The 18,322-nt window shown below is 61.5% G+C and overlaps 5 protein-coding genes across 5 annotated transcripts; all 5 read left to right on the top strand.

Annotated features, from left to right (window-relative positions):
- Positions 1-449: 449 nt before the first annotated feature.
- Positions 450-4,091, top strand: LMXM_20_0370 (conserved hypothetical protein; the record flags this gene model as incomplete). Its single annotated transcript, XM_003875055.1, has 1 exon — positions 450-4,091. One exon carries the CDS (start codon positions 450-452, stop codon positions 4,089-4,091), a length of 3,642 nt encoding a protein of 1,213 aa, XP_003875104.1.
- Positions 4,092-5,853: 1,762 nt separating this feature from the next.
- On the top strand, positions 5,854-10,047 carry LMXM_20_0375 (conserved hypothetical protein; the record flags this gene model as incomplete). The annotated part of the gene is made up of 1 exon (XM_003875056.1): positions 5,854-10,047. One exon carries the CDS (start codon positions 5,854-5,856, stop codon positions 10,045-10,047), a length of 4,194 nt encoding a protein of 1,397 aa, XP_003875105.1.
- Positions 10,048-10,855: 808 nt separating this feature from the next.
- On the top strand, positions 10,856-12,094 carry LMXM_20_0380 (hypothetical protein, unknown function; the record flags this gene model as incomplete). Its single annotated transcript, XM_003875057.1, has 1 exon — positions 10,856-12,094. The coding sequence occupies one exon, from the start codon at positions 10,856-10,858 to the stop codon at positions 12,092-12,094; it is 1,239 nt and encodes a 412-aa protein (XP_003875106.1).
- Positions 12,095-14,301: 2,207 nt separating this feature from the next.
- On the top strand, positions 14,302-15,405 carry LMXM_20_0390 (conserved hypothetical protein; the record flags this gene model as incomplete). The annotated part of the gene is made up of 1 exon (XM_003875058.1): positions 14,302-15,405. One exon carries the CDS (start codon positions 14,302-14,304, stop codon positions 15,403-15,405), a length of 1,104 nt encoding a protein of 367 aa, XP_003875107.1.
- Positions 15,406-16,213: 808 nt separating this feature from the next.
- On the top strand, positions 16,214-17,983 carry LMXM_20_0400 (conserved hypothetical protein; the record flags this gene model as incomplete). Its single annotated transcript, XM_003875059.1, has 1 exon — positions 16,214-17,983. The coding sequence occupies one exon, from the start codon at positions 16,214-16,216 to the stop codon at positions 17,981-17,983; it is 1,770 nt and encodes a 589-aa protein (XP_003875108.1).
- Between the last annotated feature and the right edge of the window lie 339 nt (positions 17,984-18,322).

An 18,322-nucleotide genomic window follows, 5' to 3' on the forward strand; every position in this document is an offset into this window, starting at 1 on the left:
ACAGGGACATTTCTCACTGGCTGGCAGGCCGACAGGCGCGTACCGCCACTGGCCGATGCAGCCTTCACCACCATCTGCGTGCTTGCTTTCTGTTTAGGTGTTGGTGGCGCTGGTACGTACGCTTTGTATCGGCTTCGTCCGAGTCTCTCTCGCTTACTTATCCGCTCGTCGTGTTCTTCGTCGCATCTTTCCCGTATCTCTGCTCACCCGCACATCACCGCTGCGTGCGGTCATGCACACGCGCAGTTCTCCTCTCTTCTCTGCGTAGCGTCGTATCCACCTCCTTGCGCCAGCGGGAGCCCCTGTGGGCTAGAAGGTATCTGTGCTCCCCCATCATACAGACGCTTCCTCATTTCGCTGGGCCCACGCGCCACCCCCGCCCCGCCCCATTTTCGGGTGCCACAGACCACAAACACGCACAAGCGAACGGACGGTTTCACACTCTGCAAATGGAGCTGCTGCTGGTCAGACTTAACTGCTCGGAGTGGTATGAGCGGGTCCAGGCCTTTCTCGTCTTGGCGACGGAGCGTGTGACGTCGCTTCGGTCCGGCATCTTCTGGACCCTCTCATACGTGCTGTTGCTGGCCCTCATGTACCTCTTTCACTCGCCGTTCCGCTCACAGCTGGAGACCCGCACGGACTGGTACGCGCAGGTCACGAAGGGGCTGCAGATATGGCTCGCGGTGGTCCTTCTGTGCTTCCATGTCGGGCCTCATTTGATGGAGTCTCGCTCTGCCGCTGCTGCCTCGACGACTGCGAAGTCGGTAGCCTCGGACGCAACGCAGCACATCCTTGCCGAGGACGCGGTGGCCACCATCTTCTTTCCGACCTTCTGCTTCACTAGCTCTTTCTGCCTACTCCTGCACAAGATCAAGCGCCGATACAAGCTCGCCTTCACCTACGGGCCCAGCTTCACGGTTGTGATGATCAACTCGGTGCTCTTGTCGAGCTTTGCGATGATGCACTACACGACATGCAGTGAGGTCTTTTCGACGGTGGAGATCGCCGTCGGGGCGCCGGAGAAGACGTGGTCGGCTCCTTTCATTGGAAGCCTGATGCCGTCGTCGACGTGGCTTCGGGCATCGCAGGTCGTCTGCCCGCAGCCAGTTGCGAAGAAGCCGTTTGCATGCATTGCCTTTTTATGCTTTCTCTGCGTGGCCTTTGTTTGGGTCGATTATCTTTACAAGAAGCATCTCGCTGGCGGAGACCCGTCGCGCGGCATCCTGTGGGCAGACATGTACCCGGAGAAAGCGCGAAGCAACAACTTCCCGCTGGCCGCCTCGTCGCGCGCCTCCCTCATCTTTCGTCGCTGGGGCCTGCGACGCACCCCCACCCGCGTCAATCACGTAGCGAAGAGTCTTGGGCTCCCCGAAGGCGATCCAAGACTCCAGGAGGCGGTCCCGAAGACCATTTCGCTGCCCAGTCACGCAAAACACGCAAAGCGGTGGGGTGACGGCGACGTGGACCCGACCGGGTGGCAGGACGAGCACGACCGACTCGGCGTGTCAGCCGAGCAGTACGTCTCTCACCCTACGAACCGACCAGGGATGGTGCCGTGGTTCTCCACATTCATCATTAGAACGACATGGCAGGCGCTGGCGCGCATGTCGCTCGAGTTCCTCACCTTCGACGTGCGTGTGCTGCAGCACTACGCGAAACCGAAGGTTTTCGAGTTCCACTTCGGGTCGTCCCTGAAAGAGTTGCCGCGCTTTCGCATCGACGGCGAAGAAGACAGCACGTGCACCGACAACGAGCCGGCCGTGGCCGGTACTGCCACCCTCTCTGTCGCCTCTTCACCGACACCACTGCGTTCTCAGGCTACGGACGCACTCGTGCCGTTGCTGCCCAAGATCCACCCGAAAAGAAAGGAGGTCGAGAAAGGCGACGGGGATATCTGGTTCGACTGGATCGCCGACGTTGGGGATGGCTTCAACCCAACGTACGCCATGGCACGCCTCCTGGCTCGGCCATCCCTCAAAATACGGTCGCATCGCCCGCCGAGCAAGAGAGTCGGCCTTTCCTTCTTGTCAGCCTTTGATGACTCGACGCCGACGGAAACGCCGACTTTCGACAGGGAACCCTCCGTGCTGCCGCGTGGGTCTTTTGTGCTGGTTGGCGGCGACCTCGCCTATCCCAGCCCTAACGACGAGACGTACACAACGCGCCTGTTGGAGCCGTACCACGACGCGATGAGCAGCAACGCGCGGCTGCAGAGCGTGTTCCACGTGGAGCAACGGCGCGTGGTTGTCGCGGACGCGAGCGACGCGGACGTTGCCCACATGCACATGTTGGACGCTGAGACGGTGTCTAGGATGGCGACGGGGCATGCTGCGCTGCGGACGGGGCGCGCGACGGCGGAGGAGGCGCTGCGGAGCGTGCCGCTGCTGTTCGCGATCCCCGGCAACCACGACTGGTTCGACGGGCTGACGACGTACCGCAAGTACATCCTTGAGCGGACATGGCTAGGGGGGTGGCTGATGCCGCAGCGCAGCAGCTTCTTTGTGCTGCAGCTGCCGCACAACTGGTTCGTGCTGTGTGGCGACACGGGCAACGTGCAGGACATCGATGTAGCGCAGCGCAACTACTTCCTGGATGTGATCGAGAAACACATGGACGCGGAGAGCTGCGTGATCCTGGCAGCGCACGAGCCGGGCTGGCTTTACGATTCGATGCTGTGCAAGTCGGAGCTGACTCAGCCGGAATTGGCGAAGGTGTCTGAGGCCCTCGGCACGCGCCTGCGTCTACGACTGGCGGGCGACATTCACCACTACTCCCGCCATACGCCGCGCGACGCCAGCTCGGAGGCTGCGACGCTGGTAGTGAGCGGCGGTGGTGGCGCCTTCCTGCACGGTCCACGGAACACACCGATCGTGTCGCAACTGACGGCGTACCGCCGCGCCTGCGCCTTTCCAGCCCACAATACGCTTCCCATACTGCTAAGTCGCCTGCTGGGGTTTCGAGTGATCAACTGGAAGTTCGACCTCATCATTGGAGTCTTGAGTTTTCTTGTCGTGGTGTCGTTGCTGCCGCAGTCCATCAAGGATGTGCGGCGCGACTCGGAGAGCACCCCACTCATGACGCTGCCAGATGCGGCGGCGGCGTGGTGGGAGCGGGTATGCGTGTACGTCGTGACGCTCTTCACCAAGGGCATCGCGTCGGTCTTGGCCACACTCGTCTTCTTCGCTGCCTTCGCGGCAGCTGGCGTAGAGAGAAACACGCCGGTCTGGATGCGGCTGCTGCATTCGTCCTTCTGGACTTTTCTCACGGTTTTCGTCTGCTGCGGCATGCTCGCGTACTTGATATGCACGCTGCAGTATATGGTGGACAACGACATGCTGGTGTCCGCCGATGGTCACTGGGGCAGCGCTGTCGAGGACCAGGTGCGCGCCTCAGTCGACAGTTTGCTAAATCACACACAGCGGGTACTGAGCGAGGCCCATGCCAGCGTCACCGCGCACGAGCTGCAACGTCTGCAGACGTCGCTTTACGGCGGTCGGCTGGTGAGCTGGTGCGGCGTCGTCCTGCGCTGTCTCGACCCGTTTGAGATGCTCGCACACCTGTCGGAGAAGGTTAGCTCGCCGGAGATGGGCACCTTTGCCGAGGATGCCAGCCGTCTCGATGAGGTGCTCTACTACCTGTACTTCGTTTTCTTCTACTGGATCCTTGTGACGCCGCTCGTGTCGTTCGTCATTGGCAGCTATCTCATGTGCTGTGTGACGCTGTTCGACAGCCTCTTCGACTCCACCTACTCGGCCTTCCAGATTGAAGAGTGCAAGCACTTTCTGCGCTTCCGCCTCGACGCCGCGACGCGCGAGCTGCACGCGTACGTGATCATCATGTCCCACGTGCCCAAGTCGTGGAGCTGGGACGCTGCGTATCAGAAGGAGCTAAAGAGTGAGATGGTGCGAGCGGCTCCACCGCACCTGCGGGCCTACCCGAGCCGCTGGCGCGGCAAAAGCTTCCGCACGTCTGCCAGGCGCGACGACGGGAAGCATGCGGGGCTCGATGAAGACATGGAGGAGGGGGTAGAGGTTCTTGAGCACTTTGTGTGTGTCCCCCACCGGCCGCCTACGTCAAGGTCGACCGCTTAGAGAGACCCCGTCGGCTCGTCTTCCTGTATCTTCCGAGAGAGTTGGAGAACACGTGCGGACACCGTCGTGCCTCCTCTCTCACCTGACGCTTTTCGTTTTTTCTCTTGGTGTTCACGTCGAGGGACGCTTCCGATGCGACTATGGACGCACTTGAAGGAGTTTGCAGAGGTGTCGACGCGCCTGCTCGCACGTTCGCGCGATCGCTGCGTTCATGCTGTTTTTCTTGTGTTCTTCTCCGATCTGCCCATCTCAGCGGGTCTCCGCGTGCCCCTTTCTTCCTCCCACCTGCTCCTCCTTTTCTGACGGACACACGCACGCGTGCGTCTTTTGGCTGCCTGCGCTTCTACGAGGCAGCGGCTCGCAACATGCAAAGGGCTAGGACAGCATTGGTGTGCGCATGTGTATGTGCGTGTGTATTGTATGCGAGCATGTATTTGGTTCTCTGTCTCGAACAGGCCAACTTGCCCTTCACACTTGGACTCTCTGTCTAGAGACGTCACGGGGGAGGAGAAGAGGCGAGGAAAGTGGACAGGAACGCGCGCACACACACAGCGACACAGTGCCGCATTAGATGCTCAGGTGCACCGCGACGCATACGCCATTCTGTCGGCTGTCGATGTTCTACAGATACGCATGCACACACCACTCGCTCACTCTCCGCCACTCCTCTCTGCTGCCTCTACCGCCCCTTGCCCGCTCTTTTTTCCTCGCCCATAGGCCTTTGTCGACATCGCAGACACGCCGACGTACACCCCCTTCCCCCGCCCCCGCTGTGCGCTGCAGTACACACAAGCATAGCAACGGTCAAGCTTTTTCGTTTGTGCCGCAGCACACACACACACACACACACAGAGAGAAAGACGGCCCGGCGCAACTATACGCACATTCACACAGGTAGGTTGGGGTGCAGCGGAGAGCGCCTGGTAGCCGGAGCACCAGCACCCGCAGCCCACCCCCACAACCTCACGCACGCACGTGCGCCTTGGAATCATCTTTCTTTACTAAACAGCTTCCTTCCCTCTTTTCTCGTGCTTCAGCACTGCCTGTGCGAGCACACCACCCATTCCTCCCATCTCTCCCCAATACACGGTCGATCATCCCTAGTATCACCCGTCGCACATCCTCGCCGGTCCTCTTGTGAGCATCACCCACTTCCACCTCTTTATACCTGGCTGTGTTTGTTTCTGTGTGTGTGCGCGCGCGCACGTGCTGGGGTGCGCGCATGTGTGCATCGATGCGCGAGAGGGAGTGTCTTTGTCTCTGCAGGTCATCGGCCACCAGCTCTCTGACATTGATCCTCATCTCTGTTCACTCTTCCTTGCGGGGTGCTGATCTGCGCGGGCAGCCCTGCCTTCGTGACCCGCCCCCCTCCCTTTGTTGATTAACGTCGTGTTGAGCGCATCCTTGTCGGTTGATACCCTACCGCTTGCCCCCTCCCCTCCTCATCGTCTTCACGACGTCATACCCGCGGATTTGCGAGGGCGCACCCACACCGTCCCCACCCTTCGAAAAGGAGCTAAAGTGGACGTGCGCCTTCACCGTGTGCTCTTTCTGATATTGCCGTACCGGTCCACTCTTCCCTTCGTCTCACTACCCGAGCACACGCACAGGCGTACGTAGACGCGAGCGTGTGCGTGTGTTTCTGGGCATCTCTATCATCGATCTCCGTTTCCCTCCCCCACCCCTTCATCTGGCCTCTCGGCCACGACCCTCTGTTTTCATCTGTTCTTGTGCTTCGCCGCCCGCCCCTCGCTTCTGCACCATGTCGGAGTGGTGGCACTGGAGCGTCGGAGGCGCCAACCCCTTCGTCGACTTCTCCACGGTCTGGATCGAGCCCCTCATCCAGAATGCCGTCGATTTCAGCCACCGCATCGAGCCGGATGTGCTGTATACACTCGCCTACCTCGCCTGCATGGGGTCTGCGTACCTGTTCCACTCGCCCTTTCGCGCCCACTCGACGGCGGCCATGGACACGTACGGCCGCGTGACGAAGGTGTTTCAAACCTGGAGCACCATCATCTTCTTCTGCTTTCACCTTGGCCCGCAGTTTTTCAAGGAGAAGCGGCAGGAGATGAGCAACGCGCACGCACAGGACACGGGGCCGATCCTCTTTTTTCCACTCTTCATTATCTTCACCATCTGGTTCAGCTTCATACACAAAATGAAGCGGCGTTGGGGCCTCGGCCTCACTTATGGCAGCCGGTTCTCCGTCGTCGCCCTCAACTCTCTCGTCCTAGCGGCTCTCAGCACGGTGCACTACGCTTACTGCTACACCCTTCACGAAAACGCGTCCCACCATGTCTGGCGCTTCATCTTGTACTACCTCATGCCCAGCTCCGTCACCACACAGCCATTTTGGTGCGTCTCAAAGCTGCTGTTCTTGTCGGCGTGCTTCATCGTGGCGGACTACCACTACAAGAAGTGGATGGGGTTCGATCCCGCCCGCGGCATCCTGTGGGCGGAGCTGTACGAGTTGAAGAAGGGGCTGTACAAGGAGGTGCTCATGACGGAGAGGGACGGCAAGGAGGATCGGCGAGACTGGAGAGAGCTGGTGGCGCCGCCGCGGGTGTACGCGCCTCCCGCGCTGAGTAGCCGCTCCACCGCCCTGCAGGCGGCCGCGGCTGCGGCGGTAGGGGTGCCTGCCGCGCACACACCACACACACCGCGCACTCTGTATCACGAGTGTCTGCCGGACGCGAACCTGGATTTACTGGAGTCTTCATACGTCTCAGATGACGCTGACCTGCGGCGCATCTGCGGCGGCGTTGGTGATGTGCCGGTGAGGCGTGCGAATGAACCTTTCTCGACCTCCGCGGCTGACGGTGATTCGTTGCCACACGCCCCCTTTGCTGGAGCGATGAGTAGAGCGGTGAACAAGATGCACGACGCCGACCCCACCCTACCTCCTCTCATGTCTTTTCGAGCACCGCAGCCCTTTGTGAGGGAGGTTCAGAAGGCGCAGCACCCGGTGAACCGACCAGGCATGGTGCCGTGGTGGTCGACGTTTGTGCTCTTCACAGCGTGGCAGACCGTGGCAGGCGCGACGCTGCGTTTTCTCGCCTTTGACGTGCGCACCATTCAGGGGTACACGACCCCAAAAATCTTTCATCTGCACTTCTCTGCTTCTCTGCGGGACACCGTGCGCAGTGCCGCGGAGGCGTTCGGCCGCTCCACAATCACGCAGCCGCGTGCCAGCTGCGACACCAGTGCCAGCTCCATTAGTTTCGGCATCCTCGATGCGACGGAGGGCCACACAACAGCTTCACGCGGTGGCGAGAACAATGGCGTGCGCAATGCGAACGGCAGCGTCAGCGAACCCTCCCCTCCTGCAGGTGCAGCGACGTTGCCTCACACTGAGCCTGATGTGTGGTTCGACTGGATCGCCGACGTTGGGGATGGCTTTAACCCAACTTACGCCATGGCCCGACTCCTCGCGCAACCGATGTTGCGGTTGCCCTTGAAGGCCGCCAGGCAGGCAAAGCGGTGGCGGCGATTTGCGCATGGGCTGCAGAAAGCCACGAGCACCTGCAGTTGCGACACCCCCTCAACCATGGCCTCTGGCAGCGTATCGGCGCCGTCTACGCCCACGGCACGCACGCGAGGTGAGGCGGCAAATGAAGCCGCTGCGCAGGAGATGCGATGTTCCGCGTCTTTTTCGAGCATGAGTTACTCAGACAGTGATGATGCAGACACAACGAGTACCGCGGCACGCACACCGTCACCGTCGCGGTCTTCCAGGACACCTGCCGCCGCTAATGCGCAGGGGTCGACGTTGAACCCTGGGCGCGGTGCCGGGGAGGATCCCCAGGTGAACAGAGTGGCCACCACAGACGTGATCGTTTCCAGCAGCTCGGTTCACACTCCGGGCACACCACACCGTCGAACCACCTCGCAAGACGCTCAGAGTGGCAAGGACACTCTATCTCGATCACTGCTGAAGGTGGAGAAGGACGGCTTTGTAACGCTGCCGCGCGGGTCTTTTGTGCTGGTTGGCGGCGACCTCGCCTATCCCAGCCCTAACGACGAGACGTACACAACGCGCCTGTTTGAGCCGTACCACGACGCGATGAGCAGCAACGCGCGGCTGCAGAGCGTGTTCCACGCGGAGCAACGGCGCGTGGTTGTCGCGGACGCGAGCGACGCGGACGTTGCCCACATGCACATGTTGGACGCTGAGACGGTGTCTAGGATGGCGACGGGGCATGCTGCGCTGCGGACGGGGCGCGCGACGGCGGAGGAGGCGCTGCGGAGCGTGCCGCTGCTGTTCGCGATCCCCGGCAACCACGACTGGTTCGACGGGCTGACGACGTACCGCAAGTACATCCTTGAGCGGACATGGTTAGGGGGGTGGCTGATGCCGCAGCGCAGCAGCTTCTTTGTGCTGCAGCTGCCGCACAACTGGTTCGTGCTGTGTGGCGACACGGGCAACGTGCAGGACATCGATGTAGCGCAGCGCAACTACTTCCTGGATGTGATCGAGAAACACATGGACGCGGAGAGCTGCGTGATCCTGGCAGCGCACGAGCCGGGCTGGGTGCTCGATGCGATGGAGAGAGATGATAGGGCGCGGCAACCAGAGCTGGACCGTGTTGTCGAGGCCCTCGGCACGCGCCTGCGTCTACGACTGGCGGGCGACATTCACCACTACTCCCGCCATACGCCGCGCGACGCCAGCTCGGAGGCTGCGACGCTGGTAGTGAGCGGCGGTGGTGGCGCCTTCCTGCACGGCGCGCGCAACGATGTCGTCATCTCGCAGGGAACGAGGTACGTGCGCGCCTGTGCCTTCCCGGAACGGAACACGTTCATGAACATGGCCTCGCGCCTGTGGGGCTTCCGAGTGATCAACTGGAAGTTCGACTTGGTTGTCGGCTTCTTGTGCTTTGTTCTCCTCCTGTCCGTGCTGCCGCTGCCGATGGACGTGGACCTGAATAGTCGTGACACTACCGGCAGCGGTAGTGGCAAGATGCGGCTGGCGCAGGTGTTTTCGCTCTGGGTGGGCTACACGACGGAGATTATGTCGCACGTCATCACGCGCGGCGTTATCTCACTCATCCCATTTCTCTTCTTTCTGGTGTGCTTTTCATTCGCCGGCGCGGACCGCCATGCACCGCTGCTTTGGCGTCTGTGTTACGGGGGCGGATGGGCCTTCGCGGTGCTGCTCTGCTGCGCCGGCGCCATGGCCTTCCTGCATGTGCAGCTCTTGTACCTGATGGGTCACGACTTGCTCCAATCGACGGAGGGGCATTGGGGCACCGAACTGGAGAACCAAGTGATGCTCATGGTCAATGCACTCGCTGTTCATCTGCGGCGCATCACCGGCGGGGAGGCGTCGTGGGTGTCGCGCCATGTGGGCAGCATGCATGACCTCGTCCTGGCCATCATCCCGACGGGGTGGCTGCGTGTACTTCTGCGTTGCTTTGACCCATTCGAGTCTCTCAGCTTTCTCTCGATGACCGTGAGCGGCGGCGAGGTGGCACGCTTTTCGGCCACCGCGTCCCGCTTGCAGATACTCCTCTACTACGTGTATGTGCTCTTCTTTTACTGGGTGCTCATCACCCCAATCGTGTCCGTGCTGATCGGCACGTTTCTGCTGTTCTCCGTCACGACCTTCGACTACATGTACAACCCCACCTACTCGGCCTTCCAGATGGAGGAGTACAAACACTTTGTGCGCTTCCGCCTCGACGCCGCGACGCGTGAGCTGCACGCCTACGTTGTGGCGGTGCAGAAGCCGTCGAAGGTGTACCAACTCGACCGCGGCTACCTGTGGAGCCTGACGAGCCCATGCCTTGAGGAGCACCGGCCACCACACCTGAAGCAGCACCCGAGTCGATGGGAGCCGGTGTTGAGCGACGCGCGGTGCAAGCGTCCCATGACTGAAGTTCTCGAGCACTTTACGGTTCACCCGCACCGCACCCCGCAACGAACGAAGCAGCCGATGACGGATTCGGAATGAATATTGATGGGCCAAACACGCAGTAACACAAACGCACAGACACACACACACACAGACAGACAGACAGACAGACACACAAAATTCCTCGTGCGAGCACACTCTCCCCACGCCTGCCTGTTTCCCTGGCTCTCCTTCTTTTCGTGCACATGGCGTGACAAGGCCGGAATGCCCCCACTGCCGGCCCCTCCCCCCCCCCCCCCACGAGAACACCGGAGACGGACTGGAACCGTTCTCTGTGAGGGCACCGCCCCCGCTCGTTCTTTACACCTGTGAGGGATGCAGGCGGAGAGCATGCCTCTGTCTGCTGTGAAGAGAGACGTGCAGAGGGCATGCACACTGGAACCGAAGCGAGGAGGTAGGGGATGGCAGGCGTAGGCGTCTGGCGCCGCCACGTACACCAGCGAGTGCTGGGTTCTTTTCGTACGTACTTGGCATTGTATGAGACCTGAGCGAGTGGAACCATTCTCGAAGGAGCCATGCGCCTTGGGCGCGCCTGTGGCGATGATGATGATGTGTTCCCGTGCGTGCCTGCACATCGCAGCTGCTGCGGGCGCGTCATCACAGGCCGGAGTTGGTGAAATGTGGAGTCTCTCTCCTCGCCTTGGTCGCATCACCTTTACCTTTCACGCCTCTGTCGTGACCAGAGCAATGATGCGCATACACACGACCCTCCCCTCACCCCTCTCTGCGCATCCTCTCTGGCGTCGCTCTTCATCTCTCCTCCCTGTCGCATCACAAAACGCGCTTTGCTTGTGATGCGGCACCGTAAGCCCTTCTACCATCCCCTACCCCCCTCCACAGCACATCTATGAGCGCACAGCTGAAGGTTGCCGTTCCTCGGCTAGCCTCCACCGTTCTCCTACTCGCTCGAAACCCAAAGCACCCCACATCGGATCAGCGACCAGCAACTGGAGGCAATGCTTCAAAGGAGAACGACATTCACGTGCTCATTATGAAGCGGCACGGCAAGGCACGCTTTATGCCCGGCATGTACGTGTTTCCTGGCGGCGGTGTTGAGGGTGGCGATTACGCCACGGCGAAGCACTACCTCGCGGAGCACTACAACCTGCATCTTAAAGATGCTACGGACAAGATGATGACGACGCAGGACTTCATTGAGTCGCGCGGGCAGCCGTCCGCAGAAGAGGCCGAGCTGGAGGCGTGGGCCTGCCGCGTCGGGGCCCTGCGCGAGCTCGCCGAGGAGACCGCATGTGTATTGCGAAGAGATGGTCGCATCTTTTCCGAGTCCGAATGGATCAAGTGGCAGAAGTCACGCAGCGATGGTGCCGCCGGCGGCGCCTCCACCGCCCCTGTCTCGTCCCGTCCCGCAACGCCGCTTCCTATCTACGACCTTTCTGCCGTCTCGAGCCTCCGTCCTGTTGCGCGGTGGGTGTCGCCACGGCAGTCAACGTACCGCTACGACACCTACTTTTATGCCGCCCTGGTGAGCTCAGCGCTCGTCACCGCAGAGGCATACGATGCGGCACACGCGCCATGCTCCACTCAGGCATCGAGTGGTGACGAGGCGAATGCTGGTGTGGGGGTTCGCTGCATCCCACCACAGGAGCTGCCGCTCCTCAATCAGGCCAGCGAGGTGTCGGAGCTGCTCTGGGTAAGTCCACTGGATGCGCTGCGACGGCACGAAGACCCCAGCGATAACTTCTCGCTCGCACCGCCGACGTACCTGCTTCTGCATGCTTTGTCTCTGCAGCCCAGCTTTGCGTCGATGGCGACGGCCTGGGCGGCAGCGCTATCCTCCCCAGCAGACCCTGTAGCAAAGCCGTTAGGCGATCTGCCGTACAGCAGCGTACTGCCCTGCGTGGAACCGCTCAGCACCATGACGGAGGACGGGCGGCACATCATGGACTTTGTACTGCCGGCGCGCTACTTCCACGAGACGGGCTGGTCTGTGGCAGATGGCGAGTACCTCTTCCCTGGCAAGTGCTGCGCCGGGCACAGGCACTTTATTCACATGTTTGTTGGCCGCGCTGGGGCGACAACAAGGGACAGCGCCACGGCGGACAAGCCATGCACCATCCTGCATTAAAGCGGCGCGGGAGGGTTTTTGTGGTGGTGCTGTGACGTGGAGGGAAGAGTGTGCGCGTGTGTGGGCACTAGAGAGAGAGCTGGGTGGGTAGGCTGGGAGCGTAGCAGACATAACTGCTGGCAATCGAATGAATCCTTCAGCCCTTTTATTCCTTGTTGGGTGTGTCCTTGCTCACCTGCGCACAGCACCGGCGTGACGGCTGCACGCACACATCGGCAGGTGCTCATGCGTGCCTTTAGGTAAGCGGGGGAGGAGGGAGGAGTACGGGACGGGCAGTCGGAACGTTTTGCTCTCTGCCGCCTCCGTCTGGCCGTGACGTGAGAGTGCGACGGGGTGGGTGGGGGACTGTAGAGGGGGTGTACCGCGGCGTCTGCGGATGCACATTGGCATATCGTGCTCCTCGCTCTCCTGCGTCTACCACCTCCCTGCTCTCCGTGACTCCCTCTTCATGCACGCCCTCCCTCCTCGTCGGTCGGGGCGGCGCCTGTCGAGCTCAGCCTTCATTTCTCCTCTTTATTGTGTGCCCTCGGCCGTCAGTCTGCACGCGCGCTTGCTAGTCGGAAGATCTGCCTCCCTCTCGCTCATGTGACATCGCTGAGTGCTTGTCGCCACCCTCTGCGCCTGGGGCGATGACAGCGGTATCTCGAGGCTCGCTGCTTGCGCCCTGCATGCCACGCCCCTCCCCTTCCCTTCCTCTTTGCCGACTCGCTTCGCTCACCGATCGCGCTCTTCTCATTGTTGCTTCCGTCTTGCTCGGCCCTCGGCTGTCGAAAGTCGGTGCGTGTGTGTCCGTCTAGGTTTGCCAGCGGGTGTGGACAGGCGGCAGAGACACAAGGGTACGTGCCAGATCCATGCGCGGGTGCTCTTTGCACGACTCCCACCACGCGTTGATCGCCGTTTCCCTTCATCGTTCCGTGGTGCCTCACGTCTGCGTGCACATGTGTGTGCCTTGGCGCTCCCTCATCATGGGTGCACATTTCGCTCTTGTCCGTTTCCACCACGACCCCCACCCCACCCCACCCCTTTCTTTCCCTCGCACAGCCACTCCGGGCGTGACGATCTGCTGCCAAGGTGACGGGCCGTAGCGTTGCGGACCAAGGAAGTGTATGAGTGGAGTGCACCCATGTCTGGTCACCAAGACAAGGCTTGCACCCATGAGGACAGACAGCCGCACAGACACCGATACGCTCTCTCACGCAGACAAGCACAAGCGCTCGCCGTCATGTCCCCCAACATGTAAAGCTATCGAGGATCAGTTCGCCAACACACCCGTCTCTGCCGCTTCGCCTCGCTTCGCTTGCCCTCCCCGCCCCCTCCCTCCTCCTCTCACCAGCTCAACTTCTTCGTAGGGTGCTCATGTGCATCCTGTGTCTCTGCGACATGAGCGAGAGGAGTGGAAGGACGCCTACGAAGAAGTCATATGCAGACACACACACACACACACAGAGTGTCGATCTTTTGCATCGGCAACAGCGAACAAGCCAACAGAAAGGTAAGATGGGAACACCTGGAGCGGCGGCGGCGGACCGTCGCATCGGTGCACCGGCCGGGAGGGAGCACGGATACAAGAGAGGGACTCGCTCAATGAGCGAACGGATCCGCGTAGGCACCAGCGGCCACGAGCACTCTGCCACACACACACACACAAAAAAAAAGGCTGTGGCCCCTGGTGGGGGGCATTCGTGTGTCACCTTCTATGGATACTTTCTGAGATCGTGCGCGCGTGTACATGGCACTATGCCTCTCCCTACTTTCCTCCCTCCCTCCCTCCCTCCCTCTCTCTCCCTTTCAACGTTCCTTGATGGACTTGCGTGTTACCTGCCCGTGTAATGTGGACGCGCAGGCGCGCAACCGTCTGTAGGCGGTAACATCACGCGCAGACATCACCAGCACGCATCCCGTTGTTGTTGGGGGTGGTGAGGGGTGTGTTCTCTCTCATCTCTCTTTCTCCCTCGTTGGCCTTATCATTGCAGAAGCGGGCTCGGCTACGCGTTGACATTGTGGCACTTGGCACGTGCTGCTCTCTGACTCGCCTGCGTTACGCGTCGCGCACATTTTCTGTGCTTGCCCTTCGCCCGCCACTGAGAGGTTGCTCACGGATCACGTACAGAAATCAGCACGGACGCGCGCACACACAGAGAGAGAAACAGACGGACACATGTGTGCTGCCCAGTGCTGCGCAGCGCCACCAATACGCCCACGCACACATGTCCATCTACTGCCGTCTTGCGTCGCCGCCGGTGTTCCTTCGCGCACTGCACACTGTGTCAGTCAGCCGCGATGGGTGGGCCACCGTCGTGTTCACCGACTCGCATGTCGTCCTGCACGTCGAGGGCACGGATGAGAACATGACAGCGACGTGCACCCTGCCCAAGAACCTCTTCGCTGAGTACGCCGTCGTCGAGACGCGCTTTGCGCTGCACATCCCCACTTTGATCGACGCGCTACTCATGCTTGGCCCATCAGTGGCGACGGCGTCGACCAGGGCCGTACTTGCGTACCCGACCGACGATGCGAAGCTGCTTGTGGAGCTAACCCCCACAGATCGGGCTGCTGGTGGCGGCAGCTCTGGCGGATTTTTGAGTGGTGCCTCGCTGACGCATTCAGACCTCGGTGTTGGCGGGTCTCGCATGCTTCAGTCGCTTCTCGTCACCCGCAACGTGCGTGACCACTTGCTAGATCTGCGCTTCTCGGAGGCGGCGCTTCTGGCGCAGGTGACACTGCAGGGTGACACGGTGCGCGACCTCATCGCCGATGTCACGGCGGCGCAGTGCACGGAAGTGTCAATCCGCATTGACCCTAAGCTCGGCGTCATTCTGCGCGGAGAGGGTGGTCCGTACGGCGAGGTGGAGGCGCACGTCCACGCCACCTCCGAGGCGCTGTTGTCGCTGTCGCGTGAGCAGTCCACCAGCACGCGCGTCTACACGCACCATCTTGCCTTGGCGTGCGGCGCAAAGGGTGGCACAGGGGGCGGTGGTAGCAGTGGCGGCAGCGCCGGTGCCGGTGGAGCTGGTGGAGGACGTCTGCGCGGCACAGGCGCCGGCGGTGGCGGCTTCAGCATGCGGGATGGGCGTTTGTCGAACTCTGATTACATCCTGATGGGTCTCGCCGCCTCCGCCGCTGGTGCAGGTAGCAGCGGTGGAGGCGGTGGTGCGGCTGTGGGTACGCTATTTGGTGGCTTCGAGCGGCTGACACTCCAGATCAACGCGCAGCGGCAACTGAGTGTGCTGCACACGCAACGGGACCACGAGCTGAAGGTGTTTGTGACGGTTGTAGTGATGCCGCTCAGCTCGGTGTACGACGTGCTGTGAGGACGCACACATGGAGCGCACTGAAAACGGTGCCACCCCCCCTCCTCCCCTCCTCCTTCCGGGTGCGCTGCGTTATCTTCGTCTTTTGGGGTATGGGTGCCTACTTGTGGTGGAGAGGCGTCTGGGCACACGCCACACATATCTCTCTATCTTTCTCGCTCGCTTACGCAGACCATCACAGCAGTCAAGTGCTGCGCTTACACACACGCACGCACACGCAGCCGCAACCACTGACGTCCGTGGAAGGGAGCGGGCGGGCAGAGAAAGGTGTGACGCACATCGCTCATGGTAGTGCCACGGTGAAGAAGAAAAAGATGTTCTGGCTTTTCCTGCTTCTGTCATGTTGTCTGCGCGATACCGAGGCTACGCGCGCGTGGCAACAGTGCGTCACGGGGCAGGTGCGCCACATCACGCACGCGCCTCCCCCTCCCCTCATTTTCTTTCTCTGATGCCGTCCCAGCCTGCTCGACATCGCCACCATCGACGCGTTGCTCAGCTCACCGCAGCGCTCTCTTCGATTCCCCGCCTTGCGTGGCTCTCTACCTATCTCTGCAATCCTACACGAATTTTTCCGACATCTTCTCCGCATAACACGCACACGCAGCGGCCGCAGCGAAGTGTGAGCGCGTGCACGGATACAGAGCACGGCTCCCCTCTCCTCCCCCTTCCGCTTGCCTGGCGTGCTCTCTCGCTTACACAGCGCACCGACTAGGAAAACAATCGCGAGCGCGAATCGTCGTCGTTGGGCGTCTCTAGATAACCTCCCCTCCCCCCCCCACACACACACCAAACGGCGGGCTCCTCCGTCATGAGCGAGTTTCAGCTTATCCTCAGCCCGGCGCAGCTCACAAAGCACTATGAGGTGCTACAGTTTCTCAGCCGCCACCCGAACCAGCCGTACACGCTGGCGCAGTTGGACTCCCTCCTGCCGCGCGGGGTGGCGGTGCAGCGCTTTCCAACGGAATGGTTCTCGCTCGTGGAGGACGGCGCCTGCTGGCACCGCAGCATTGAGCTGCATCGCACCTACAGCACCGTGGCCACCGCCGCAACAGCCCATCTGAAGCCGGACACCGCACGGAACGACGCGCCTGCCTCTTCCCCAGCGTCGTCCACACCAACAGCGGAGGACCGGTCCCAGTATGTGTTGCTGTGTGCTCGTGCCGAGGTGAACACACTGGATGAGCTGCGCGCGCGCATCGAGTCCCCGTCCACACTGCTGGACCCGGAAGGCTGCGTCGGACTGCACACCGATCAAATCGTCGTCTCAGCGGCGCTTATCCGGCGAGCAGTTCACATGGGGCTAGTGTACTACTTCCCGGACACGTACGACAAGGCGGAGTACAAGCAGTTTGGCATGCGAGACGCTTCATCTTCGGCCAGTGGTGGCGCAGCGGCGGGATCTGGCTTGGATGGGAGCATAGGCAGCGGCAGTCGAGCGAACATCGGACAAGCGACCGCGTCTCTGCTGGAATCTTTCCTAGAACGCGATGAGCCCTATGGCGAAGGGCGCAACGTTGGCGGTGACTGCACCTACATTGCCCTCCCACCCGGTGTCTGTGTACAGCATCGCCTGCTCACCCGCCGCGGTGTGCCGGAGCAGGAGGCGCACTCGCTGCCGACGCGCTTCTACGTGGGGGAGCGGGTGCTCCTCCTCTTCGACAATCTGGTCGCCGTAAAGAAGTTGGGGCTGCCAAACAAGCTGCGCGTTGAGTGGTCACTGGCAGGCGTGAGGCTGGCAAACACGGGTGACGCCAGCCAGGCAACCGGGGAGGGAGGGAGAAGCCGACTGGAGGCGCTGGCCGCAGCACAGCCGCAACCGCTCCGGATACGCCGAGAAAACGTTGCGGTGCGCAGCACGTCGGCCGCGGCGAATGCGTCACCATCGGCGGCGACGACAGCCTCCGTTGCTATGGATGCGCCAGCGCCAATCGTTGTCAGCACCAAGGTCAAGGTGGAGATAGAGGCAGTACAGGCCTGCACGCTCAAGCTGATCCTCACTGTGAACGGTCTGGAGAATGTGCTGAACCTCGAAGTGCGGGAGAGCGCTGTGAGCCTGCCGGGCGTACTCGTGCTGCGAGACCGCCACCTGGACAGCTTTGCGCTACCAGAGAAGAGCGTCCTTGGGGACCCTATTGTGAATCCCTTGCCTTCATGGCGGTACCCCTATGAGTCGGTGCTGCACGCTGCGAGTTCGTCGGCCGGTGAGTGCAGCGACGACACAGCGGCACAGTGGGCGACTGCAGCTGCCGAGCCGTGGGCGGAGCTTGTTCCTCTCCCTTGGACACAGAACCCATCCCCGACCATGCTGGCGCTGCGGGAGGCGACGTACCCGGCCCAGGACGTCACCGTCCGCGCCGCCACCCGCGCCGTCTTCTCCGCGCAGTCCCTCGCTGACGAGGCGCGTCTACGACAGACGAAGGAGCGCATGCGTCGCGAGGCGGACGCTCGCGCCGGCACTGGCGGAGGCGGGAAGCGGCGGCGACGGCAGCCGCCCCGCAGCAACTTGGTGCTCAGCAACCGCCATCTCCTCCACTTTGGCCTTGACTTTTCCATCCCCTTTGCGAACCGGCGAGATTAGGGCGTTATCCCAAGCACCGACCGTGTGTAGACTTGTTTGCGTGAGTAACAGTCTCTGGCGAGTTGCTGCTGCTGCTGCCGCCGCGACCCCGTTCGCTCGAACTCGCTTCTTCCCTCGATTCTCCGGCGGCTCTCCCTCTCTGTCCGCCGTCAGGTTTCCGCTGGGCACACGTCGAACGCGCGAGAGGCAGAAGACACGCGAACTCGAAAGCAAAGCACACGCGTAGAGGAAAAGGGCGTCTCGGCAAGACATGTCTGTGCACGACTGACAATATGCTTTCCCTTCCACACACACACACACGTGTAACGCTGACGTGTGTGAAAGCTATCGGATGCGTGC

This window comes from Leishmania mexicana, chromosome 20, assembly GCF_000234665.1.
Source record: "Leishmania mexicana MHOM/GT/2001/U1103 complete genome, chromosome 20".
NCBI lineage: Eukaryota > Euglenozoa > Kinetoplastea > Trypanosomatida > Trypanosomatidae > Leishmania > Leishmania mexicana.